The 23939-nt window shown below is 48.7% G+C and overlaps 5 protein-coding genes across 14 annotated transcripts in view; 3 read left to right on the top strand and 2 right to left on the bottom strand.

Annotated features, from left to right (window-relative positions):
- TMCO6 (transmembrane and coiled-coil domains 6) overlaps positions 1 to 2377 on the top strand; it is a 10294-nt gene extending 7917 nt beyond the window's left edge. For 4 of the 9 annotated variants that reach the window (XM_081035652.1, XM_081035654.1, XM_081035647.1 and 1 more), the window contains 6 exons: positions 178 to 294; positions 506 to 617; positions 732 to 918; positions 1058 to 1152; positions 1526 to 1693; positions 1958 to 2377. In XM_081035652.1, coding sequence (XP_080891778.1) covers positions 178 to 294; positions 506 to 617; positions 732 to 918; positions 1058 to 1152; positions 1526 to 1693; positions 1958 to 2071 — 793 coding nt within the window. In that variant the 3' untranslated portion in view covers positions 2072 to 2377. Of the gene's footprint in view, positions 1 to 177; positions 295 to 505; positions 990 to 1057; positions 1153 to 1525; positions 1694 to 1957 lie in introns of those variants that run through there. The other 5 variants (XM_081035646.1, XM_081035650.1, XM_081035648.1 and 2 more) reach the window with 4 other exon arrangements.
- Positions 2378 to 2449: 72 nt separating this feature from the next.
- NDUFA2 (NADH:ubiquinone oxidoreductase subunit A2) lies at positions 2450 to 4241 on the bottom strand. The gene is made up of 3 exons (XM_081035660.1): positions 4104 to 4241; positions 3871 to 3977; positions 2450 to 2654 (listed from the first exon to the last, which is right to left on the bottom strand). The coding sequence occupies exons 1-3, from the start codon at positions 4202 to 4204 to the stop codon at positions 2563 to 2565; spliced, it is 300 nt and encodes a 99-aa protein (XP_080891786.1). The 5' UTR covers positions 4205 to 4241; the 3' UTR covers positions 2450 to 2562.
- Positions 4242 to 4358: 117 nt separating this feature from the next.
- IK (IK cytokine) lies at positions 4359 to 14660 on the top strand. The gene is made up of 20 exons (XM_081035645.1): positions 4359 to 4530; positions 4967 to 5033; positions 6110 to 6202; positions 6698 to 6757; positions 7586 to 7753; positions 7924 to 8038; positions 8503 to 8573; positions 8669 to 8715; positions 9586 to 9749; positions 10599 to 10707; positions 11059 to 11098; positions 11261 to 11480; positions 11718 to 11736; positions 12205 to 12283; positions 12546 to 12626; positions 12871 to 12928; positions 13750 to 13838; positions 14050 to 14158; positions 14335 to 14369; positions 14458 to 14660. Exons 1-20 carry the CDS (start codon positions 4515 to 4517, stop codon positions 14483 to 14485), a joined length of 1668 nt encoding a protein of 555 aa, XP_080891771.1. The 5' UTR covers positions 4359 to 4514; the 3' UTR covers positions 14486 to 14660.
- A 3133-nt stretch (positions 14661 to 17793) lies between these two features.
- On the top strand, positions 17794 to 22219 carry WDR55 (WD repeat domain 55). 2 transcript variants are annotated; one of them, XM_081035888.1, is made up of 8 exons: positions 17794 to 18083; positions 18243 to 18312; positions 19472 to 19572; positions 19658 to 19745; positions 19842 to 20021; positions 20114 to 20213; positions 20300 to 20469; positions 20547 to 21178. In XM_081035888.1, exons 1-8 carry the CDS (start codon positions 17936 to 17938, stop codon positions 20839 to 20841), a joined length of 1152 nt encoding a protein of 383 aa, XP_080892014.1. In that variant the 5' UTR covers positions 17794 to 17935; the 3' UTR covers positions 20842 to 21178. The 2 variants fall into 2 exon arrangements, with proteins under 2 accessions (XP_080892014.1, XP_080892015.1); XM_081035889.1 differs by lacking the exon at positions 18243 to 18312 and having other exon boundaries at positions 17796 to 18083; positions 20547 to 22219.
- On the bottom strand, positions 21522 to 23796 carry DND1 (DND microRNA-mediated repression inhibitor 1; the record flags this gene model as incomplete). Its single annotated transcript, XM_081035887.1, has 3 exons — positions 23438 to 23796; positions 22598 to 23059; positions 21522 to 21979 (listed from the first exon to the last, which is right to left on the bottom strand). Exons 1-3 carry the CDS (start codon positions 23673 to 23675, stop codon positions 21522 to 21524), a joined length of 1158 nt encoding a protein of 385 aa, XP_080892013.1. The 5' UTR covers positions 23676 to 23796.
- Between the last annotated feature and the right edge of the window lie 143 nt (positions 23797 to 23939).

The following is a 23939-nucleotide window of genomic DNA, read 5'->3' on the forward strand; positions in this document are numbered from 1 at the left end:
TTGGCAGTAGCCCCTACATGCCTGATTCTGTTTCCAAAGCTGTTGCACATTTAACTCCATGTGTCTGGCTGGGAAGGGCTTTGGATTTAGACACTTTCCCACCTATTAGGATTTGGGAAGAGCGACTGGCATCTTACCTTCCATGGTTCCTACTCACAGCTCTATTTCTGCTGGCAGCTCTGTCCTGGGCTCCACTCTCCCCCAGCACATGCTGCAACTGTTGCAACCTGGCCCAAAGCTGAACCCTGGGGTCGCTGTCGAGTTTGCCTGGTGCCTTCACTATATCATCTGCAGGTAACGCAGAGGCCAGTTGGGAAAGTGCCACAGACCTCCCCCAGGGCTGCCTTCATGACACTCGGGTTTTTGAACTTGGGTTTCTGGAATTGTGTTTTCTTCCTTCCATGGTCTTCTCTTCTTGAAACCCAGGAAACCCACACACCTAGGCTGTTTGCCAACTTAAAGGTGGGATTGACTGAGTAGTGACTACTTGCTTCCTATTGCCCAGCCAGGTGAACAATGCCCTGCTCATCACCCATGGGGCTCTGTCCACTCTGGCGCTGCTGCTCTTGGACTTGGCGGGGGCTGTCCAGAGATCTGAGGATGCAGGACTGGAGCTGGTAGGTGAAGAGGACAGGTCCAGATCTGTGCTACCTTTCTTCCCACTCTGCTCCTCCTCCAGGGTGCAGGTAACCCCTTCCAACTTAAACCTGATCCTCAACTTGTTGTTGCAGCTGGTGTGCCCTGTGCTCCGGTGTCTAAGCAACTTGCTAACAGAGGCCGTAGTGGAGGCTGTGGGAGGGCAAATGCAGCTCAGAGATGAGCGTGTTGTGGCTGCCTTATTTATCCTTCTGCAGTTCTTTCTCCAGAAACAGCCCAGCCTGCTTCCTGAGGGCCTCTGGCTCCTTAACAACCTCACCGGTATGCACTGGAAGGTCTGCTAGGCCTAGACCTTGAGATCCTGGGAAGACTTCCTTGTGGCTTGGGCTGAGGTGGGTAGAATTAGGAAGGGGTGGTTTCAGGCCTCAATTAGACTTCACCCTGACATTTTCCCTTCCAGCAAACAGCCCTATCTTTTGTACCTCCTTGCTTTCCCTGGATCTGATTGAGCCCCTCTTGCAGTTGTTGCCAGTATCTAATGTGGTGAGCGTATTGGTAGGTATTGGAGTCATCCGAGTATAAGGTCTAGTGGCCCAAGTATAAAGAGTGGGTGTTCAGAAGTGCCCTTAGCTGAGTGCTGGCAGGTGGTATGGTGTGGATGGCTTCAGAGTCCGACCACTCTGGGTGTGAGTCCCTAAACTGTGGTTTACAAATTACTAACCTTGTAACAAATCAATTAACCACCTTACCTTTAGTTTCCTCATTTATAATTGGGAATAGTAATCCTATCTGAGGGCAGTCGTGTAGATTACAGACCATGCATATGCATATAAAATTACTTAGCACAGTGCCTAGGGCGTGTGGTCAGCACTCCATGTATTTTTTGCTGTCCTTGGCTTTCATCCTTTGTGGGGACATCTGTCTGCAGGTGCTCACAGTTCTGTGCAACGTTGCAGAGAAGGGTCCTGCTTATTGCCAGCATCTGTGGCCAGGTCCCTTGCTCCCCTCCTTGCTGGAAACGCTGGCCTTCTCTGACACTGAAGTAGTAGGCCAGAGTTTGGAGCTGTTACAACTGCTATTCCTCTATCGGCCAGAGGTGCGTTTCTGGCCCTGGGCCCTAACCCCCCATTCTGAAGCCTCTGGTCTCACCATCTCATCAGTCCTTAACTATAGTCACTTTTCTGGGCCTGGCTAGTCTATGTGGGCTCCAGGTCCGAACCTCCACCTTCTTGTTGGGAATGCACCTTCTTGTTGGGAATGCACCTCTCCCTAGAGAAGGTGGGCTAACTCATTAGGCTGTGGGAATTGAGTGTTAGGGCATAGGGACCCAGGTGTTGAATCTTTTCTTCCCTATCCTCAGGCTGCCCAGGACTTCCGGCAGCAATCAGGGCTGCAAGCCCTGGAAAGGCATGAGGAGGAGGCACAGCTCCAGGATCGAGTGCATTCTCTCCAGCAGACAGCTCTTCATGGGTGACTTGGCTCCTCCATGTCACTTAATCCACTCCTTCCCGTCCACCCCCCACCGGCTTCCTTGCTTAGGGAGCACCTTTTGGGGATTAGGACCATAATGAGGCATCATGTTCTCTGCTCCCACACCTAAACCTAAGCCAAGACCTTTGGACCCTAGCTCCTCCTCTTTACCCAGCACTGTCTAGGCAGAAGGACCAGAAGGAAATCAGTATGGCCCACTTATTCTGGGGCCCTGGAATCTCTTTCTCCTTTTTGCTTTGCTCCAGCAGCTGGCAGCTTTTGATGGGACAGAATAAAGTTTTATTTTTATAATAAACTGCTTTGCCTCAGTGGTTGTAGGATAAAGGGTAGAGAGTGGAATGAGGAAAAGCACGTCCTGAGAGCATCTTACAGCACAAGCTTTATAGAGAACAGAAGAATACATTTTTCCATTGTACTCAGTGCAGCAGAGCCCACCCCGGCGGTGGGGTTGCTGCTCAGTCCTCAGTGGAAGCTTCAGGCTTTGCCACTTAGCACATTCTCCAGGGCTCTGGTTACCTGATCAGCACTGAAGTTATTCAGAGAGACATTCTTTTCTTGGCCAAATGCTGGGGAGAGAGGGAGATGACTAAGTATCCATTCCGCACTTGGGGCTACCAAAGTATAATAACAAATCTTTGTCATCAACTTATAGATTGGAAAGGTAGTAAAGGCATGCCTAGAATTTATCCAGTGGGTCTCAAACACATCTAGGAAACCCAGGTCCAACTAGAATTTTGGCTGATTGTGGGTGGCCACATGGTAAGGAAGGTGTTTCAGGGGCTCGGTAGGCATTTATTATTAACCACTGACTGGAGCAGTGCATTGCATGGACCTAGCCTGAGTCCATCTCTAGTCTACTGCCTTTGGAAAGAGAACCTTTTTCCTCCTCCTATTTTTAGTGCCTGGTATTACTATAGACCTCCACTGTTAGAACCAATCTGCCTTAGGTGTCACTCCCTTCTTCCTCCAGACATTCTTTGGGCAAGATGTAGTTAAAAATGGTTATTAAAATACCACTAGTATGATAAACATTTTTTGCCTGCCTACTATGTGTCAGGCAACAAGACAATTTTCAGATTGCGGTAAAATGAAAGGTAATATGATAAAAAAGGGTCTGGGGGTGATGTTACATAACTGGTCAGGGAATACCTTTCTGAGATGATATATAAGCTCAGAGCTGAATAATAAAAAGCCAGCCATGGATATCTGGCCGAAGTGCACTGTAGGAAGGGGGAACAAAAATAAAGGCTCAAACCTGTTCTATCCAATTACATAAACTTAGGTATGTTCTGTAAAGTTTTTGATTCAGGTTTCTAATTTCTACAATAACACCCCCTCATGTAGTGAATGAAGATTAAATGAGATTTTGGTAGGAAAGCACCACAGTCTAGCAGTTTAAGTGCTCAACACAATCATTATTTTAGGTTTTCCTTATTGAGTTTGTAACACTACCTGGATCAGCACTGCGCAGGTAGTGCCGGTCCTTCCAGACTTGGAAGGACTTACATTGGAGAGAATTGACCAGCATCTCCTCTCCCATATCGGAAACCTGTTCTGAATTACAAAATGACAGCTCCTGTCCCTACGCAGGACCGGGCCCAGGACACAAAGCATTCTATAGCCCTAAGAATGTAAATTTCCTTATTGTCAGCAAGGTCAGAAGCAAGGCCGAAGTCTGAGTTCCAGTCTCTACACGTTTATGCTTGACCTTGAGCGGCCCTTTTTCTTCTCAAGTCCTGGTTTTCCCACGGGGGTCCCGTCGCCGCAGAGTCCCGCACTCACCGTAGCGGGCCCAGAGCTTCGGCTGTACATCGGAGCACTCGCGGATTAGGATGGGTAGGTCGGGGTTCGCCTTCTTCAGCTCCACATAGCGTTTCTCGATGAAGTCCCTGCGGGGCCGGAGAGAGCGCCCCACGCGTGCTGTGTGGGCGCGGGCCTCCCCAAATACCTGGGAGGTCGAGGTCGTGACCCCGGCGCCCCGAAGCCCGCCCGCCTCACCACGCGCTGCTCCTCACCTGACGCCCTGGCTGCCCGGCGAGCGCTGGCACAAGTGGATGCGAATCTCTCGTAGGGCCAGCTTGGCACTCACCCCTCGACTCGCCGCAGCGACCGCCATCTCTGCTACTACCTAACCCCCTGGTCAGGTCTTCCAGCCAAATTCTCCTGAAGGACCAATCGCGGATCCTCCAGGCCCCGCGATAGGTCGGTTGAGGTAGGGGCTGGTCAAGTTTAGCCAATGCCATAAAAGCATTGTAAGGCAGCAGTCGCGTTTCCTCCAATTTCGCGTCGATGGGCGGGTTCCGACAGGCTGCGGAACGCAAGGCACTGTGGGTCGGTTTCGGAGGTGCATTGTGGGGAAAAGGCTGTCGCTGCCGTGTTGTTGTTGGAGTCTCCGGCCTAGCTGGCGTTGAAACACCGCGGACGAAATGCCGGAACGAGACAGTAAGTCTCAGGCCATCTGCCCTTTCTACCCTGCGGGACTCGGGACACGGGCGGGTTATTTTGGCCTCAGAACGTAAGCCAGGGGGAGAAGGGCCCGGAGTGACGCTTGGAGCCTGGAGAAGCCTTTGGGCCCCGAGGCAGGGCGGGCAGCTCCACGCTCTGTCCCTAATCCTCGTCTTTTTCCCGAGTGACGACAGGTGGGGTTTATCTGTGAACTCTACCCCTCACCCCCCGCCCCATATCATTTAGCCTTGGGTGGCGTAAATTTATCTTTCATGTAGTATCTTAGATGTCATCTTCAGGAAGTCTTTGCTGGTCCTCCAGCGCTGGTTTAGGGGCCCCTCCTGTGGACTCCCTACTGGTCACTACTACATCCCCAACTTTTGCATGGGACCTCACACAAAAGAGATCGATTAATGTCAATTATTTTTCTTAGGCGAGCCGTTCTCCAACCCTTTGGCCCCAGATGGCCACGATGTGGACGATCCTCACTCCTTCCACCAGTGAGTGTTTTGATCCAGAACCATCGAAATGAGTTGGGCAATGAGTAGAGTGGTGGAGGTGATGGTAAAGGAATTCTGAATGTCTCGTCAGCAAGGATGATCAAGAAAACATCGTACCACTTCCCCCTTTAACTGGATCAAGTCAATTGCATAACAATGTTAGAGGGGAAATTCTGGCATGGAGGGTGCTAGTTTTTAAAGTTGATGTTTAATTACACGTTACATAGGAATTAATTCTTGTAGAAAATGAAAACATCAGAAATAAGGGTAAAATTCGCTTTGATCAATATCCCCAATTCTGGTCCTGTTCTTAGAGGTAACCACTGTAACCTTTTTAATGTGTAACTTTTCTCTCCCTACTTTTTTAATGCATTTGTATACATACATGTATATCTGAGGAAAATATCTCATTGCTTCAGTGAGTTAAAATAATTAAATTAAAGGAAATGGTGTTATATTGTACGTATGTTATTTGGCTGCTTGCTTTTTTGTTTTGCTAAGACCGGGCTCAGCAGGCCATTGAAGAGGCCCAGTTGGAAGGGGGCTAAAAGGAATCTGACTAAAGTTTGGTCAAGGAGTGAGTCCTTGTCACTCTTGTACCAATTAAAATTATCTCTTATACTATCAGTGCTATCTGCCCCACATTTAGAAAACACTGTCACAGATTATTTAGTCTTCAGTTAATGGACATTTAGGTTGTTAGCAAGTTTATTTTCAAAGCTTAATTGAACCTCCTTTACAGTCCTTTTTATACACATGCCAGTAATTGGTAATGTATAGATGAATGGAGTTGCTGGATTATAGGATATGCACACTGAAAGTTTAATAGATATTGCTAACTTGCCATCCAGTAGGCTATACTGACTTACATTTTCATCAGCGGTATAAAAACTTCCCAAATTCTAACTCATACTTAATTTATCAAACTTTTTAATAATTAACACTGATGCATTAAAAGTGGCATGTCTTTGTTGTAATTTGTACTTCCCTGATTTCCAGTACAGTTAACCATGTTTTTTACATATTCCTTTTCTAGTTCTTACTGAGTACTAACTTTTAAAATCTTTGTCTTCTAGATCAAAACTCACCAATGAAGACTTCAGGAAACTTCTCATGACCCCAAGGGCTGCACCTACCTCAGCACCGCCCTCTAAATCACGTCATCATGAGTAAGCTTTGGGGTGATTCAAGCTGTCTCCCATCTCCTTACAGAAAATCTAATCTAGATGTCTTAAGAACTGGAAGGCTAGTACTTTTTTGAAGCCTATGGTTCTGATTCTCTTCCTCTGGAGACTGAAGCTCCAGTGGAGACTGGGATGTTCTAGGGTCTCACTTTTTCTCAGAGTATGTTCCTTGGACCACTTGTACTAGAATTGCTACTGGTACTTAAATGGGCAGATTTCAGGGCCCATCCAGTCCCCACAGACTGAGATTCTGGGACAGATATTTGGGAACACATAATTTGAACAATCCTTCAGGTGGTTGTGATGCTCTCTCTAAAGTTTGGGAACCACCCAATACAAATATTGACATGAATCTCTGACCTATTGAAACTGTTGCTTTGGTCAGTGTTCTAGACCTTTCTTCAGTTCTTAAGACTACTTCTTGGGATTTCTGGGGCTGTGGCAATATTTTACTAATATTTGCTAATATTTCTCTTCTAGGATGCCAAGGGAGTACAATGAGGATGAAGACCCAGCTGCACGAAGGAGAAAAAAGAAAAGGTGAAGGAAGGATGGAGGACTGTTGGGTTTTAAAGTGGATAGTGTTTGTGGGAAAAGAATAGGGGCTAGTTATGAGGCTAGAGACTGAGGTTTTCCTTTATTCTCTAAAGGTTTTCTGCTTTCATAGTGGACAGGAGTGATATATGGAGTGGCCATTTAAGGGTTTGAAGTCAGTCTGTGGTGTTTTAATCTCATCTTGACCAGTTTCTAGCTGGATAACTTTGGGCATTTTGCTTACCCTCTCTAATCCTCAGTATTCTCCCTGGTAAAAGGGAGATAGTGATGATAATTCTCATCAGATTGCCAAGAGGGTCAACTGTGATAATGCATGTAAACACTTAGCTTCAGTGCCTGGCAAATAGTAACCACCCAATAAATCTTGGCTGCCATCATCATCATTTACATGATACCAAACTTTCTGGACCTTTACTTTGCTTTTTCCTCTCTTCTTGGGGAGGACCGGCAAGGGACAATTTATTTTTTGTTGAAATTTGGAAGGTGATAAAAAATCAGATGGCTTCATGGTTGCTGTAGGGAAAAGTCTCATACTGTACACACTCAGTGATATAGAGTTGGGTGGCATTAATGAATTCTAAAGTGACAGATGGAGTGCCCTGAGATAGCATTGGAACAATGTATCTGTGAGCCGGAAGATGCTGTAGTTGTAATTTTGAGGATTGTTAAGAGGTGGCCAGCAGTTCTATCAGGACATACATGAGGTTTCACCATAGAGAGTTGGATGAAGGTGTAGGGAAATAGGCAGGAACAGTTCTGTTGACTTTGGGATAGCAGCTGGTGAGCCTGACAAATTTGCCTTTGTTTGGTCAGTTATTATGCCAAACTTCGCCAACAAGAAATTGAGAGAGAGAGAGAACTGGCAGAGAAGTACCGGGACCGTGCCAAGGAACGGCGAGATGGTGTGAACAAAGATTATGAGGAAACTGAGCTGATCAGCACCACAGCTAACTACAGGGCTGTGGGCCCCACTGCTGAGGCGTGAGTACCGAGGGTGCCAAGGCATGGTTCCCTCAGCATCCCAGAGTCAGACAATCACAATGTGAATTCTTCCTCACACTTTCCCTGCTCTGGAACCCACAGCATGCCATTTCAGGATGCATTTGCTATCCACAAAGGACTGTTCTAACATAGTCTCTTTAATTATACAGGGACAAATCAGCTGCAGAGAAGAGAAGACAGTTGATCCAAGAGTCCAAATTCTTGGGTGGTGACATGGAACACACCCATTTGGTGAAAGGCTTGGATTTTGCTCTGCTTCAAAAGGTGAGCCTTGGTGAGTGAGTGGAGAGTAATACTAGAGTGCTGAATGGTCTCGAATGGGCCTTTTGAGGTGAGAAGGGAGATTGCTGTTACTTCAGACTATCTAGAAGGGCTAACGGTGGCACCTTTGTAGGACTAATTGCTACTCATTCTTCAAGTCTGAGCTTCAATTTTATTTTCTTGGGGAAACCTTTCTTAAACACCCAGATATGGTTAAGTCCCCCTTTCCTCACCTTCCACCTCCTGCACCCTTGCATACCTCTTCTATTTCACTTATCATAGCAGTTATCTGATTTTGTTGTTTAATTGTTTAATTTGTCTCTCTCTCTCCTGCTATAAGTTCTATTAGGGCAAGGATTATATTATTTAGTATTGAATGCTTAGTTCCTGGCACAGTGTGGTATAATGGTATTCAGTCAATATACATAAACTGAAAAATGTCTAAACCCTACTTGCTTTACTATTAGGTACGAGCTGAGATTGCCAGCAAAGAGAAAGAGGAGGAAGAACTAATGGAAAAGCCCCAGAAGGAAACCAAGTAAGTAAACACAAGGGAGAACTTGAGAGTTTCGAAAGGTGGAACCTAAAGTAGGGACACATTTAGCAAAAATATATATATTTTTATTTTTTCAGGAAAGATGAGGATCCTGAAAATAAAATTGAATTCAAAACACGTTTAGGTGAGTACAGTTTCTACACTGGTGGCTCTGCTTTCTAGGTGAATTGTAGGGAAATTTAATGCTCTGGGCAGGATATGCTTCCCCTTTCCCTCAGCCTGTTTTCCTCTCTCTTTTGCCCTCAAACTAGCTAGTTCTCATAAAATACTCTAACAAAATTTAGATGTGGACTGGATTGTTTCATATATGTTATTAATGTCTCTTTAGTTAGGTTGGAAGCTCTTTCAGATTGGGGCCTACACGTTAAGGAAGGTAGTAGCATTGTTGGTGATTAAAAGCTCAGAATTTGCAGTCAGAGAGACCTGGGTTTGAGTCCTGATGATGAAACCACACAGGCATGTGATTTTAGGCATGTGATTTTAGGCAAGTGACTTCATTTTTCAGCACCTGTTTGTCCATCTGCAAAAATGGGGTTAATGTTCACCTCATGGGATTATTGGGATGAAGAGAAGTAACGTATGCAATGTGCCTATCACGTTGAGCATGTGGTAGAGCTGGTGTTTTCATCATCAGCAGTATTACCTTGAACCTCTTCCATGCTTGGCACGTAGTGCCCTTGAGAAGGCAATGTAGAAGAGGGGATAGGAGCTCAGGCTGTGGAGTGAGACTGCCTGGGCCTCATTCTTTGTCCTGTCACTTGGTAGCTATGTGATTTATGAGAGTAAATCACTTAACTCTCAGCCTTAGTATTCTTTCTAGTTAAAAGGCGATAATAGCGCCCACCTCACAGGGCTGCTGTGAAGACTGAATGAAGCGAAGCAAAGCATGCATAGCAATTGGCATGGTGGCTGGCACAGAGTAAGCACTTAGTAAATGGCAGCTGTTATTGTAGAAGGTTCTCATTGCCACTTGCTGCTCTTCCTTTTTTTCTAGGCCGCAATGTTTACCGCATGCTCTTCAAGAGCAAGGCATACGAGCGGAATGAGCTGTTCCTGCCGGGCCGCATGGCCTACGTAGTAGACCTGGATGATGAGTACGCTGACACGGACATCCCCACCACTCTTATCCGCAGCAAAGCTGATTGCCCCACCATGGAGGTGAGTGACCCGAATCCTGAGAGCCTTTCACATGAGCCCCGAACCTGGGAATCCACCTCATTTCTGCCCCAGGTCTCATCAACCACATGTAAGCCATCACTAAGTCCTGTCTGCTTTTTAACTCTTAAATCTCAATTGAATCCATGCAACTTTCTCCATCTCCACCAACAACATTCTAGTCTAAGCCATCGTCTCTTGCTAAACTATTAAAAGAGGCTCCCAGTTGGTTTCCCCACTTCTACTCTGCTTCCCTTCCAGTATTTTATTTATTTTTAATTATTACTGAGATGTAATTCACATGCCATAAAATTTGCCCCTGTAACGTGTACAATTCAGTGTCTTTTAGTATATTCATAGAAGTGTACAACTGTCATCGCAATCAATTTTAAAACATTTTCATCACCCCAAAAAGAAACCTGTACTTTTTAGCCATCACCCCCGCACCCAGTCTCCCCATCCCCTTTTTACACGTGGCCAGAGCGATCATTTCAAAATGCGAATTTTTGTCTCACCACAGTTAAAAAGCTTTCAGTGGTTTCTCACTGTTAAAATAAAGAGCAAAATGAGCCTGTGAGTCTCCTCAACTTCTGGCCTTTCCACCCTTTTTTCACTGTGCTTCCCTGTTTCTTTTCCAGTCATCCTGGCTTTCTTGAATTTGCTGGAACCACTTTTCACCCAGGCCTCTGTGCATGCTCTTTCATTTGTCTGGAATGTCCTTCTACAACATCTCCTTTCCCATTCTTCATCTAGCGAGTTTTAACTTACCCTTCAATTTGTTAAGCAAATGAATGAATACATGAAGAGTTTTCTGCTCAGTGGGATAACATTCTTGCTTCTTGGGGTTTTCAGGCCCAGACCACACTGACCACAAATGACATTGTCATCAGCAAGCTCACCCAGATCCTTTCCTATCTGAGGCAGGGTACTCGAAACAAGAAGCTCAAGAAGAAGGATAAAGGTAACCTGGAGGGTTATGGAGAGAAACCTGACCCCTGGAGGAACATTTGAGCATGGAACCAAGGTCTCCTGGAACCTTCTGTCTCCAAAACATTGGGAGGCTCCTGGGGAACAAATTAAAATGGGAGCAATGGAGGACACTGGCAAAGAGATGATTATATCCAAATTCTGTCTGTTTGACCCACCCGGGAGGCAATGGTCAATTCTGAGGCAAGAGGAGGGAGAGTATGGGCACCTTTTGTTGTCACACCTTATAAACAGAAGATGTTTAAAAGGGCATTGAGAATTAGCATGGCAAGGCTGAGTGGGAATTAACCGAGGAGTTCTTATCATTCCTGTCTTTACATTTTAGGGAAGCTGGAAGAGAAGAAACCCCCTGAGGCTGACATGAAGTATGTATCCTAGCTCCTGTCACCTGATCTGAGGGAAGAAGGGGGCTCTGTTTTCTGTCTTTGGCATTTTGGGGAGGACTTGGTGTGAGAATCTGGAGGAATGGCCAGGAGAAGTGGAAGTGTGTGTGTGACTTTGGCAACCAGTGATATCTGTTTTCTTAGTATATTCGAAGACATTGGGGATTATGTGCCCTCCACAACCAAGACACCTCGGGACAAAGAGCGGGAGAGATACCGGGAACGGGAGCGTGATCGGGAGAGAGACAGAGACCGTGACAGAGAGCGGGAGCGAGAACGAGACCGGGAGCGGGAGCGGGACCGAGAGAGAGAGGAAGAAAAGAAGAGACACAGCTATTTTGAGAAGCCAAAAGTGGACGATGAGGTGAGATGCGGCCCAGTTGGTGGAGGGGCCTATCTCTCTGCCTGCCCAGCCAGTTACAGGACCTTTCTGGTGTAGACACCTCATGGCTCCATAGCAGCAACTGGGTCAACTAATCCAGGGTAGGAACCATTCTAGAAATGGGGGCAAGAGGAGGTAGGGAATTGATTCAGACTTGGGGGAAGGATGAGTGGAATCCCTCATGGTGACACTCACTTCAGTTTTCTGTTTTCTTTCCAGCCCATGGACGTTGACAAAGGTGGGTTGTATCCAAGGCATCTTGCATGGGATCTGGCAGTCCTCCTTTCCCCTGGCTGAGAGTCTCACCTTGAGCTCGCCTAGCAAGGGTGGGCTTGGGGAACTTGGTGGTCCTGGGTTCTCATACGATCCATGTCTTGCTGTACTAAAAAGACAGAAGATGAGTCTGGAGTTTTCCCCCATCTTTCTGGGCAATGGCAGGGCATATTTACTCTTTACATATAATTCCTCCATCAGTGGGATTCTGAGGAAGTGAGGCAAGTTGAGCAGGCAGTAGTCTGGGCATACTACCCCATCTCAGCCAGAGAAGCTCATTATTAGTTGGGATTTGATTAAAATTTTGTCAGCTAAAAGGGTTCTGTTGCTTAAAAAAAATGTCTTTATGACAGCTACAGGTTGGAAGTGGGTTGTAGAGAAGAGGTTGTAAGTTCCTCGTTTCAATGTCTTAATAGAGTTCTCTTTCCCCCAGGACCTGGATCTGCCAAGGAGTTGATCAAGTCGATCAATGAAAAGTTTGCTGGCTCTGCTGGCTGGGAAGGCACTGAATCATATCCTTTATTTCAATATGTTCCTGGGTTCTAGAGAGTTGTTCTCTCTTCATTCCAGCTCCACCTACCTCCCTGCTTGCCCATAGCCCCACTTCTTGCCTTTTGTGTTGAATTTTGACAGAGGCTTTTCCCTTTCTCATAGGACCCATTCAAATCCACAGTCCTCTCCTCAGAGTTTTCAAGTTTGGGCTTCTAGCCCTTGACTCTTCCTGCTTGAAGCTTTTCTGCTACAGGCAAAATTATTTTCTTTAACATAGCATATGCTAAAGAAGCCAGAGGACAAGAAGCAGCTGGGAGATTTCTTTGGCATGTCCAACAGTTACGCTGAGTGCTACCCCGCCACGTACGTGAGATGTTTTAAAGAGGGGAGGCTGGGATGATTGGAGAACGAGTGGGATAGCGGGTGAGGTGGAAATTTGATTTGCTGGGATCCAGGGGTATTTCTTGGATGAATTATTCTATTAGGCTCTGAGTGGGAGGTCTAGGGGATGGTCATGCCTAGGCATATAGCCTCTTACCTGGGTAGGTTTCCAGATGAAGCAAAGGAGTTTGGGTCTACACCATCTGTTTAACTTGTTTCTCTTTAGGATGGATGACATGGCTGTAGACAGTGACGAAGAGGTGGATTACAGCAAAATGGACCAGGTGTGGAGTTGGAAGGATGGGGGAGGGCTCCTGGGCAGCTACTCTTTAGTACCTCCCCCTTTCCCCACTCCCAGGAGATCTGGGCCTCATTTATTGGTCCGTCCTCACCTTCCCTCAGCTGCAGTAATGGGATCAGTGGCACTGTGGGGGCATCACAGCTTAACTGTTTTAAAGTGTACAAAATCAAATGAGATAGCACCAAAAATATATTTCTTTTTATTTCCTGCAAAGTGCCAGGCTTTCATTTCCATGGTAGGCAGTAAACAAGCCTTTAGTGCATAAGTAGAAAGGGCAGAAGGAATTGCAGTCTTTAGAAAATAATTGAATTTTATTCCAGCCAGTATTGAAATTTTCCTCCAAGTCTTAAAATGAAAACAAAAACAAAATTCAACAAACACTAACACCATTAATGGTGAAAAATTTCATCTACTTTTTCCTTGTTCTCTGTGTACTGCATTGGTTAAGATCATGGTTTAATTCCATCTTGGAGCCTTGTTTAATCTTAGGTCCTCCATTTATTAGTTTTGTGACCTTTCCAACTTTATTTTTCCACTTATGCCTCAGTTTTGTCATCAGGAAAATAAAGAGAAATATATTTTCTCTTAGTAAGTTTTTGAGAGCATTAAATAAGATAGGTGTGTAGTGTTTAAAATAATGCCTGGCACATAATAAGTTCATAGTAAGCATTTGTTACTTATTAGGGTAGGATTTATGAATGAAGAAATCTGGGACTGTGGGAGAGCCTGGCTTTAATCAAGGGCTAAAACTCCATTGCCACTGACATCTCTTCCTTCCCTGTCTCCCGTTCTGTCTTGCAACAGGGTAACAAGAAGGGCCCTTTAGGCCGCTGGGACTTTGATACCCAGGAGGAATACAGCGAGTATATGAACAACAAGGAGGCTTTGCCCAAGTGAGTTGGTACTAAACAGCCAGGGTGTGAGGAGAGGGATGGCGATGGGTGGACTAGCCCACACCAGGTTAGAGGGTGTAGTCTGGCTGAGACATTTCCAAATAGGTTCTCTGCTCACAGGGCCCCCGGGAACACTTTGCTACTGCTATGCAACCTCTGATGCTTTCTTCCCCAAATTGTGCCATCCCCTCCCCCCCTTTTTTTGTCTCAGGGCTGCATTCCAATATGGCATCAAGATGTCTGAAGGGCGGAAAACCAGGCGCTTCAAGGAAACCAATGACAAGGCAGAGCTTGATCGCCAGTGGAAAAAGATTAGTGCAGTAAGTGGGACTGCCTCTCCGTTGGGAAGTTTTCAGCTGGGAGGAAACACTGGTCCACAGAACCAGGGACAGGCAAAGGGTTGGAGAGCCATGGAAGTAGGAGAGTGGTCAGCGTTGGGCTTCAGGTGGGCTTAGCCTGGCAGCAGAACTGTCAACTATGACTGTCCTTTTTGCAGATCATTGAGAAGAGGAAGAAGATGGAAGCTGATGGGTAAGGAGCAGGATTCTTCCTCTGCAGGCCTGATGGGAATTGCTTAGTGTATTGATCTTATGCTGATTCATTGCTCCTCCTATTGCAGGGTTGAAGTGAAAAGACCAAAATACTAATCTCCATTTCCAACTCCAGGAGGAATCTTCACAGGATGTGCTCCCCACTCCTTACTTTCTACAATTCCCAAAAAAGTTGCAAGGTGTTTTGTTTTTGTTTTTTTGTTTTTTTTAATGAATGTATATAAAATGTTCCTGTATAATCATTTGGTTCCATTAAAATTGATTAACCTGTTGTCTTCTCTGTGTTGAGCATCCCCCCCTTCAGGGCTCCTGAGGCACCAAGGTGGCTATTAATTCTACTGATTGTATAAAATCACATGCAGAAAGCTCAGTTCTTTCCTGAGTTGTTTCTAGATTCTTAGACAGTAAGGATGTTTACTAATCAGGGTGTTCAGTGGAGGAGAGAATGACTCTCACTGATAGGCAGGAGGTGGATACAGAAATGTAAGGATGATTGGTCTCAAATACCAGATTCATTCAGGCACATTTGGGGGCCTATTTTTTTTTTTTGGTGGGGGGGGAATATTGGAGAACAGCGTGTTTTTCTAGGACTCATCAGCTCCAAGTCAAGTCATTTTTTAAAATCTAGTTGTGGAGGGCGCAGCTCACTGGCCCATGTGGGAATTGAACTGGCAGTCTTGGTGTTATGAGCACTGCACTCTAACTACTGAGCCAACCAGCCGCCCCCGAGGGAGCCTATTCTTAGGGCGGAGATTCCCTGGGGATTAGGGGCAGCCCAGTGGGCTGCCAATCTGATCCCAAGATTGTGCATGACTGGGCGTTTAGGTGAAGTTACCTGGTGAGAAGCACTTGTGGAACAAAAACCTTTTATGAATTTATGCTCTCTTGGGAGCTTTAATAGTTCCAAGCACACATCCCCGTTTCCCTGGCTGAAGGGATAGCCTTGGGGAAGTGCCGTGAGGAATCCCTGTCCTAGGCCACAAAGTTTTGGTGTGTCTTCCAACACTGAAAAGGTGACTACGGCCCAGGGTGGGCTCCTTAGTCTCTAAGTCACTCTACCCCTGCCCTTTTCCTCCTCTCTGCTCTTTGCCAGCACTTCGGTCTGGTACTCATCAGTAAAGGTCACCACTTCTTGCTGGCTGGATTCCTAGCTGCCACTGCCTGTTGTAAGCCCATGAGCCTAAGGCCCATGGGCTCACCAGATCCAAGGAAAGCTAGAAGGCTACCGTAGCCATTGCCTTTGGTCACTTTCACCTGGATAGGGCAAGGGCTTCTTGAGGAACCAGCTTTCTGCATGGCACCTAATAAGCTGAAATAGGGCTTTGTCTGCAGTAGCACCTAGAATGGCTAATTTCAGACAGTAGATGACACCCAGGTTTCATGGTCATAGGCAGTGGTCTCAATTAGGAAAAATTCACAGAGACCTGGCTCAGATGAAAATTCCTAGAGGGTCACTAAGATCAAGGCTTGCTGGGGGTTGACGGCCAGTTTCAAATCAGTTTCTGCAGGGCCGGCCCGGTGGCTCAGGCGGTTAGAGCTCCGTGCTCCTAACTCCCAAGGCTGCCGGTTCGATTCCCACATGGGCCAGGGGGCTCTCACCCACAAGGTTGCCGGTTCAATTCCTCGAGTCCCGCAAGGGATGGTGGGCTGTGCCCCCTGCAACTAGCAACGGCAACTGGACCTGGAGCTGAGCTGCACCCTCCACAACTAAGACTGAAAGGACAACAATTTGACTTGGAAAAAAGTCCTGGAAGTACACACTGTTCCCCAATAAAGTCCTGTTCCCCTTCCCCCCCCCAAAATAAAATAAATAAAAGGCCAACAGTCCTGCTGTACCAGTAATTCTTTAAAAAAAATAATCAGTTTCTGCCAAGTACCTCCAATCCTTGTGGAAGTGATCAAGACCCTCTGGTTGGCCACAAAGTGAGTGACAAGGACTCCCAACGCCACACAGTAACTTTCCAGTCACACAGGACATATAGCCTCTCTGAAGTCCCTAAACTCACTCCTACCTCTCGTTAAGGGGTTGGGCACTAGTGTATAAGATGTCCTGAAGGCTTAATACCACAGCCATGTGAGAAGGTTCTCCTGAGCACAGGTCCTCATCTGCCATACCACATAGAGTGATCCTATCTTTGTGGAACCTTTAACTAGAATGTCCAAAACATTAACTGTTGTGCTCATTTTCCTCTTCAACTCCTTGCCAGCTTTGAGCACTGCTGGCCTGGCCTGCTGAGGGTCTACAGTCTAATTGTAGGAATGGGCAGGATGCTGTTTCTTCAGCCACGAAGATGTTGAGCGTGGACAGCAGCAACTTAAGCATATGCGAGCGTGGGTTGCCTGCTGTCCATGACCCTCCATGTGAAATTCTCGGGGCATGGGCTTTTGCTGCTTCCTGACCAACCTGGCTGACACTTGTCATGGTCTTGGGTTTCACCAAGCCATGAACGACTGGCGTCCCCCTCTCTGATCCCAAACACACTAAAATCCTTAACTGGTTCTGAGGAAAGGAACTTCACACAGGGTGATCTGATCATAAATTTTTAGTTGGGCAGGTAATAGTGGGTGGTCACACCCCAGACATACAACCTTTTTTAGTAAAAGGTTTGTCTTTGTCTTAAGGAAGCCCTGTCCACTGCTTCTGTGCATTTAGGTTATTAACACACCTTTGAAATAACCACCCTTACGTGAGCACATAATCTTGTTGATTATCCTGTAATCCAATCCTCACCTTGCTCTCTCCTCTCTTCACGTAATCTTCCTTAAATTCATTACATTAATGCATTAATTACAAATGCATAAAAGAAGCTGCAAAACTGTTATTCTCCAGAGCATTTGAGATCTTGCTCCCGGGTATATGTCATCAGTTTGGCTCATATAAAGTCATAAAAATTCTCTCTAGGTTTGGATGTTTCTTATGTTTGACAGGGAGGTTGTACCAAACTGTTAGCATTGGTCAGGATGAGGGGAAAGTACTTAAACGCAGTTTCCAACTTTACCTGCCTGAAGTGACTAAAGAGGGGATTGACAGTGGTGCAGTCTAGTTGGCCCAGGAAGTGGTGGAAACACAGGGAAGTAACGGACTAGGTGCAGTGGTGTCCAAACTGCAGCCCTCGGGCCAACTGCAGCCAGGGATCCATGTTTTATTGGCCTGCAGCAAATTCCAAAAATATATTTAGTTTACTTAAATAAATCAGGTGAGGCAATACGTACTTCACCTTGAGTGAGTGGCCCGGCTGTTTGTGTATTTTACTGCATATGGCCCTTGGTGAAAAACGTTGAAAAAAGTTTGGACACCCCTGGCTAGGGAGCCAAACCACTAAGGTGGCTCCACCCACACCAGCTTCAACCACCCGCCTTTCCCCGTTACTAAGAACGCGCTGGCGCCACTTCCGGACCCGCCCCTCCAACGCGGAAGTGGCGCACTGAGCCGCTACTCCCTCCGGTTCGCCCGTTCTTGGCTTCGCCGCCCAGCTGCTCCGCGGCTCCGAATCCTCCGGTGCATGGACCGCACGTGTGAGGAGAAGCCTGCGGAGCATAAGAGCGATGAGGAGGACTCCGACTCCACGGAAGTCCCGGCCCGGATCCGGGACACCCCCGAAGACATCATTTTGGAAGCGCCGGCCAATGGGCTGGCGTTCCATCCGGCCCGCGACCTCCTGGCAGCGGGGGACGTGGACGGGGACGTGTTCGTGTAAGTGTACGGCGGCGCTTGGCGAGCGCAGTGGGTGCGTGGGCTGTCGGGTCTGGAAACTCCTCAGGAGTGGAGCTGGGACGAGGAGAGTTGGGGCGAGACGAATTTTGCAACACTTACCTGGTCCTATTCATTAACATTTGCCTTTAAATAAGTTAGCACACAAACGTTTTGAAACAACGGAAAGGAAGACAAAGTGGCTGTACTGTGGTCACGGAGCCCGGAGACAGTAAGTAGCAGGACAAGAAAGCTTTTCAGGGCACTGTTTCCCACCGGATTACTGTACTGAGCGGAAACAGGCTCAGTGGGGCCCCTGCTTTTGCTTCTTGCCCACTTTAATAGATCTTTCTAAAACACAAGTCCGACCACTTCCCCTACTGCCTGGATTAAAACCCTCAATTTACCTTTGCTTTTAGGATTAAGTCCAAACTCCTTACTCCGGCTCTCAGGGCCTTGACCCTCTAGCCCACCCTTGCTTGCTTTCCCCTTTGCTTTCTGTGCTCCCTCATCCTTTATAACGTATCTTGAAGCCTCAGCTCCTTTGCACATTATTCCCTCTGCTTGGAAAACTTTTCCCTCACTTGTATCTAGTATCCCTGAATTCTCAGCATCTCTTCACTCTCCCTCCATGCCTTAGACTAAATTAGATGACCTATTAGGTGCCGCCTTGGCACCGGATACCCTGCCCTCATAAACTTCATAATGGTTTGTAATCATAAATGGTTTATGTATTTGTATGCCTGTCTCATCTACTACAAAATTTGAGTGTTTATTAAGCAGCTTTTTTTCACGCTAGGCTCTAGGGTTGAGCAAACAGTAAGTAGACCCAGTTCTGCCCACCTGGAGCTCACTGGTAATTAACCTGTGGAGGATATGCTGAGGCAGACTGGGACAGGTGCTTGCCTCAAAGCTGAGCTTACAGGCTGTTGTCTCTGCTCCAACTCCATTTTTATTCTGTCCCCTTTTCAGCATGTGGTCACAATATGCCTTAATTGTAGCTTTCTCTAGCTCCTGGAGTGCAAGAGCTCGGTCTTACTAATCTGTATATTTCCATCTTCTGGTGCTCTTCTGTCATTAATTTAACGACTATTTTTGGGATTTCACAGTGGTCCAGACCTCATCTTTCCCCAGGCTGGGGCTTTCAAGAGTGAACAGGGGTGGGGTAATGTTACAATGAAGTCCCAAGCAAATGTACTTTTTATATCCAATGAGAAAAAGACCTAACATGAAGCTCATTGAAAATGAAAACATGGGATGGGAAGCCCCTTGGGCTTAGAAGTACACAAGCAGGAACTCCTAGGTGGGTGGAAGGGTGGCGGCTTGGTCTCTACAGTCCATGCATCCCTGGCAGGGTCTGGTGTCACTCACTCTCCTCCGGCTCTCCCCAGCTTTTCCTACTCTTGCCAAGAGGGAGAAAACAAGGAGCTCTGGTCCTCGGGTCACCACCTCAAGTCCTGCCGGGCCGTGATCTTCTCTGAAGATGGGCAGAGTGAGTATTAGGGAAGGCAGCCAGTAATGTGGTGTGAGAAGGGAGCAGTGGGCAGCACCATGACCTGGGCACCTTTTCCCCTCAGAACTTGTTACTGTCTCTAAGGACAAAGCCATCCATGTTCTAGATGTGGAGCAGGGCCGACTAGAAAGGCGCATTTCCAAGGCTCACGGGTAAGGGGAGCCAACTGTGTTGAGATTAGGGGTAAGGATTTATAGCTCCCTACTGAGCCAAAGATGCTCCAAGAACTTCTGCGTCTGTGTCTCTAGTGCCCCCATCAACAGTCTGCTGCTGGTGGATGAGAATGTTTTGGCTACTGGGGATGACACAGGTGGCATCCGGCTCTGGGACCAGCGGAAGGAGGGCCCCTTAATGGATATGCGGCAGCATGAGGAGTACATTGCTGACATGGCTCTGGACCCAGACAAGAAGCTGCTGCTGACAGCCAGGTGCACCCTCAAAGCTGCATCCCCTCCCCTGTATTAAGTGTCCCCCTCAATGGGAGCCTCCAGCCAAGCCTGCTGCTCTGCTCTCTCTACAGTGGGGATGGCTGTCTTGGTGTCTTCAATATTAAGCGACGCCGGTTTGAGCTGCTTTCAGAACCTCAGTCTGGAGACCTGACCTCTGTCACGATCATGAAAGTATAGCTGGGAGTGATGGGAGGGGTGTGTGGTAGGGACGTGGCTGACATTGCTCCACAAACATGGTCTACCCTTTTTCGCTGCAGTGTGGGAGGAAAGTGGCTTGTGGCTCCAGTGAAGGTACCATCTACCTCTTCAACTGGAATGGCTTTGGGGCCACAAGTGACCGGTTTGCCCTGAGAGCCGAGTCCATCGACTGCATGGTTCCGGTCACCGACAGTCTGCTGTGCACTGGCTCCACCGATGGAGTCATCAGGTGAGAGAAGCTGGCCCTCAGTTCATCGGAAGGGCAGGCCCAGCCAGCCTATACCCAACACCCTTCTCTCTGCCCAGGGCTGTGAACATCCTGCCGAACCGAGTGGTGGGCAGCGTGGGTCAGCATGCTGGGGAGCCTGTGGAGGAGTTGGCCCTCTCCCACTGTGGCCGCTTCCTGGCCAGCAGTGGCCATGACCAACGCCTCAAGTTTTGGGACATGGCGCAGCTGCGATCTGTGGTGGTGGATGACTATCGTCGGCGCAAAAAGAAAGGAAGGCCGCTCAAAGCGCTGAGCAGCAAAGCCTGGAGCACCGATGACTTCTTTGCAGGACTGAGGGAGGAGGAACAGAAGAGTGAGGATGACAGTGACTGAGGGGATAAGCTGAAGACAGGTCCTCACTGGGCAAGAGTTTTGCTGTCCGGGCTGGATCCCCAGAGGCTATGCATTTATCATACCTTATTATGCACTGCAGAGATGGGTAGAGACAGGCTCAGGGCACCGGTGTGGGGAAGTCGAGCTGCTCACGCTACCAGTGTAAGACAAACCCACAGTTGGGGCAAGACAGTATGGACACAGGTGTACACCAACCAGGGGTTTAATATAAATACAACCAGCATAGAAAAACTCAACAATCTACATACACCAAAACCAGAATGCCAAGTGGTGGGGGCAAAAGGCATATTTTTGACCCTTTGGCTCAGCCAGCCCCAAATAAAAATCAACAAAGATAAATCAAGGAAACAGGCGAAGGTTCATGCTAAGCTGTAGGAGGAGTGTGTGTGTGCCACACAGAGAAAGACCAAGAAAACCATGGGGTCAGGTGAGACCCTGGGCTGGGAGAGGGAGGGCAAGGTCCCTCACCACAGCTTAGCCAAACCTGAGCTGTCCCCTGGTGTGCTGGGGCTCTGCTCCAGCTGGGAGGCTGTTAGGCATAGGGCAGGGCCCATGCTTCTACCCCGTTGGGGATCAGATGGTGGCTGCCCAGGCCTGCTGGGTTGGGGACTAACACAGGCTCTGCCTACTCATTCCGGCTGCCTGTGGAGAGGATGGGGTCACTGCTTAACCAAGGTAACTGCCTCAGCCCCAGGAGACCACAGGGGGCTGGCCCCAGACTCACTCAGTGACTCCAGCAGCCGTGCAGACACGGCATCTTTTGCCACCTCATGCCCATCCTGCCCATCAGAGGCCAGCACAACCCAGATGAGGCCACTGAAGGGCACTGGATGCCCAGGGATCACCACCTGGTACCAGAAGTGGTGCCAGCCAGAAGGGCCTGTGCCCAAGCACTTAGTGAGGAACACTGGGTTACCCAGCTTCATCTGTTGGCACAGCAGCTGCAGGGCAGCCCGAGCCCCTTGGGACTCAAGCTTGTCCCTGGTCAGGGCCAATCGGCTGCCCTCTGGCTGTAGGCACCTCAGTGAAGGACCCACGAGCTGCTGGCGGAGTCGCTGCTTGAGGTCTGGCTTGAGCCACTCCACTGCCACCTGCTCTCCACACAGGTGTGACTGCCCTGTAGGAAGAAGGCAGAGACAATGGCAGGTCTTAGCCCCGGGCCCCAGGGAGCTGAAGAGTCACAAGCCTGTTTTAATTTCTAGCCTTCCCACTTCCTGGAGATGTGATATCTGGCAAATGAAATATCTTAAGGTTTCATTGTATTTGTAAAGGGGGTGTAATAACTGCTACCTTCTGTGTTCTGTTGGAGGAGTACTGGTTGATGCAGGCTTTGTCTACCTAATAACCATATAATAGCTAACCTTTACTGTGAATACCTGCCATGAATCAAGGAATGTGCTAAGTACCCGCTTAATTCTCACAAGCCTCAGACCGCCTTGGGCAAGTCCCCTTGCCTTAAAACATTCTCATCTATTAAGAGGGACGTCATTCTGCGTTACTTTCATTGGAATGTTGAGGATTAAGTCAGGAGATAATGCCAGTGAAGCGTTAAGTTTAGGTAAGTGGTAGTACCCCTGGACATTTTAAAATCTGAGGTCAAATAAATAGCATAAGGTCAGAAATTAGGGCATTCCTGACCCTAAAATCTCGCTATTTTACCCGCCATGCTGATCTGTAAAGTGCCGGCAGAACATGTTTGCCCCAGCCCGCGGCTCCCCGCAGTCTCCACCCCTACCTTCCATCAGGGCCTTTTTGGCCATGGCGGCGGCACGGTGCGAGCTGAACTTGAGCAGCGCGATCTGCGCGAGAGCCGGTCCGGGGCTCGGCAGCAGCAGCGCCTCCTGCAGGCCGGGACTCAGCGGCTGCAGCGCAAGCAGCAGCGCGCGGTGGCTCAGGGCCGGCGGCAGCCCGTCCACACTCAGCTCACACTTCTCGGTACTGCGGCACACGAGCAGCGGGCAGGAGGGCCGCAGCGGGTGATTGTGCAGCGTGGCGATGGCGGCCTGGGCGCCGCGCCGCGAGCTGTAGCGGGCGTAGGCGAAGCCACGGTTCAGGCCGCTGAAAGTCATCATGAGGCGGAACTCGTAGAGGCGGCCCACTCGCTGGAACAGTGGGATCAGCTGGTGCTCGTACACGTCTTGGGGCAGCCGCCCGATAAACACCTCCGACCCGGGAGGTGGCGGGCTGCCCACCCAACCTGGGGGAGGGGGAGGGGCACCGTTATCCACCGCGACGTCCGAGGTTCGGGGCCCACGGACCCGGCGGGGTAGGGACCATGTGAGCACACGTCGGTGAAATGAGTCCAACGCCCGCACCCCAAGTCGTTGGCATAATGCGTGACTGAGCTAAAACGGAGCTGGCACACAGGTGCACCTTAAAACTGGCTCGGTTCTTCCAGGGGCGAGTGGGAGTAAACTCACAGGCAAGCCATTTGCACGTTTGCTGGAGGAGGGGGTAAGAGGTAGTTGGGGGTTTCTGACGGGGGAGCCTCGGGGTAGGCTCCTCCCCCAGAGGGGCTCGTCGCGGCCGTCGAGGCTGGTGAATCCCAGCAGGCCGAGGGTTGGGGCTAGCGTACCTGGGGGCGGCCCGCCATACTTCCTCTGCCCGTTTACTTGCACCAGGCGGATGCCAGTCTCCCTGACCCACGCCTCCAGCGCCGCCTTGTTCTCTGGATTCACCCTCTCACACCACAGCTGAGGGGGAAAGGGCACGTTGGAAGCGCGGATCGCAGCCCCCGCCCCCACTTCGCATGCAGTGCTGGGGCTCCCTGCGCCCCCATTCCCTGCGCAGGTGGGGCTCGTCCACACCCTCATCGCCCAACACTCACCTCACACTCGCGCTTGGACTGCATGGCTCTCAGCTTGGTCCGCTGGTGCCCCCTATATAACCTATCTACATCTGGAAGCTTCCCAGCCCCTCCACCTCCCTAACCTCTCATTGGCTCTGAGCACGACCCCGCCTCCCAAGGGGGTGGGGATATCCGCCGCACGTGCGCCGCAGAACCCGCCAATCCTCAGGTGCAAGCTAGAAACCCTTGTAGTTGCGTCTGTGGGCAGCCCCAGCTCCTAAGAAATGGT

Source organism: Rhinolophus hipposideros, assembly GCF_964194185.1.
Source record: "Rhinolophus hipposideros genome assembly, chromosome: 23".
Classification (NCBI taxonomy): domain Eukaryota; kingdom Metazoa; phylum Chordata; class Mammalia; order Chiroptera; family Rhinolophidae; genus Rhinolophus; species Rhinolophus hipposideros.

Excerpts from the sequence above, each read along its gene's own strand:
- WDR55 (XM_081035888.1), top strand. The coding sequence starts at position 17,936 with ATGAGGAGGACTCCGACTCCACGGAAGTCCCGGCCCGGATCCGGGACA. Across the intron at positions 18,084-18,242 it reads GTGGACGGGGACGTGTTCGT|CACACAAACGTTTTGAAACA; the intron begins GTAAGTGTACGG and ends TAAATAAGTTAG. Across the intron at positions 20,214-20,299 it reads CCTCTGTCACGATCATGAAA|TGTGGGAGGAAAGTGGCTTG; the intron begins GTATAGCTGGGA and ends TTTTCGCTGCAG.
- NDUFA2 (XM_081035660.1), bottom strand. The coding sequence starts at position 4,204 with ATGGCGGTCGCTGCGGCGAGTCGAGGGGTGAGTGCCAAGCTGGCCCTA. Across the intron at positions 3,978-4,103 it reads CCGGGCAGCCAGGGCGTCAG|GGACTTCATCGAGAAACGCT; the intron begins GTGAGGAGCAGC and ends CCGGCCCCGCAG. Across the intron at positions 2,655-3,870 it reads GAAGCTCTGGGCCCGCTACG|CATTTGGCCAAGAAAAGAAT; the intron begins GTGAGTGCGGGA and ends CTCTCTCCCCAG.
- IK (XM_081035645.1), top strand. Across the intron at positions 12,929-13,749 it reads ATTACAGCAAAATGGACCAG|GGTAACAAGAAGGGCCCTTT; the intron begins GTGTGGAGTTGG and ends GTCTTGCAACAG. Across the intron at positions 13,839-14,049 it reads AACAAGGAGGCTTTGCCCAA|GGCTGCATTCCAATATGGCA; the intron begins GTGAGTTGGTAC and ends TTTTTGTCTCAG.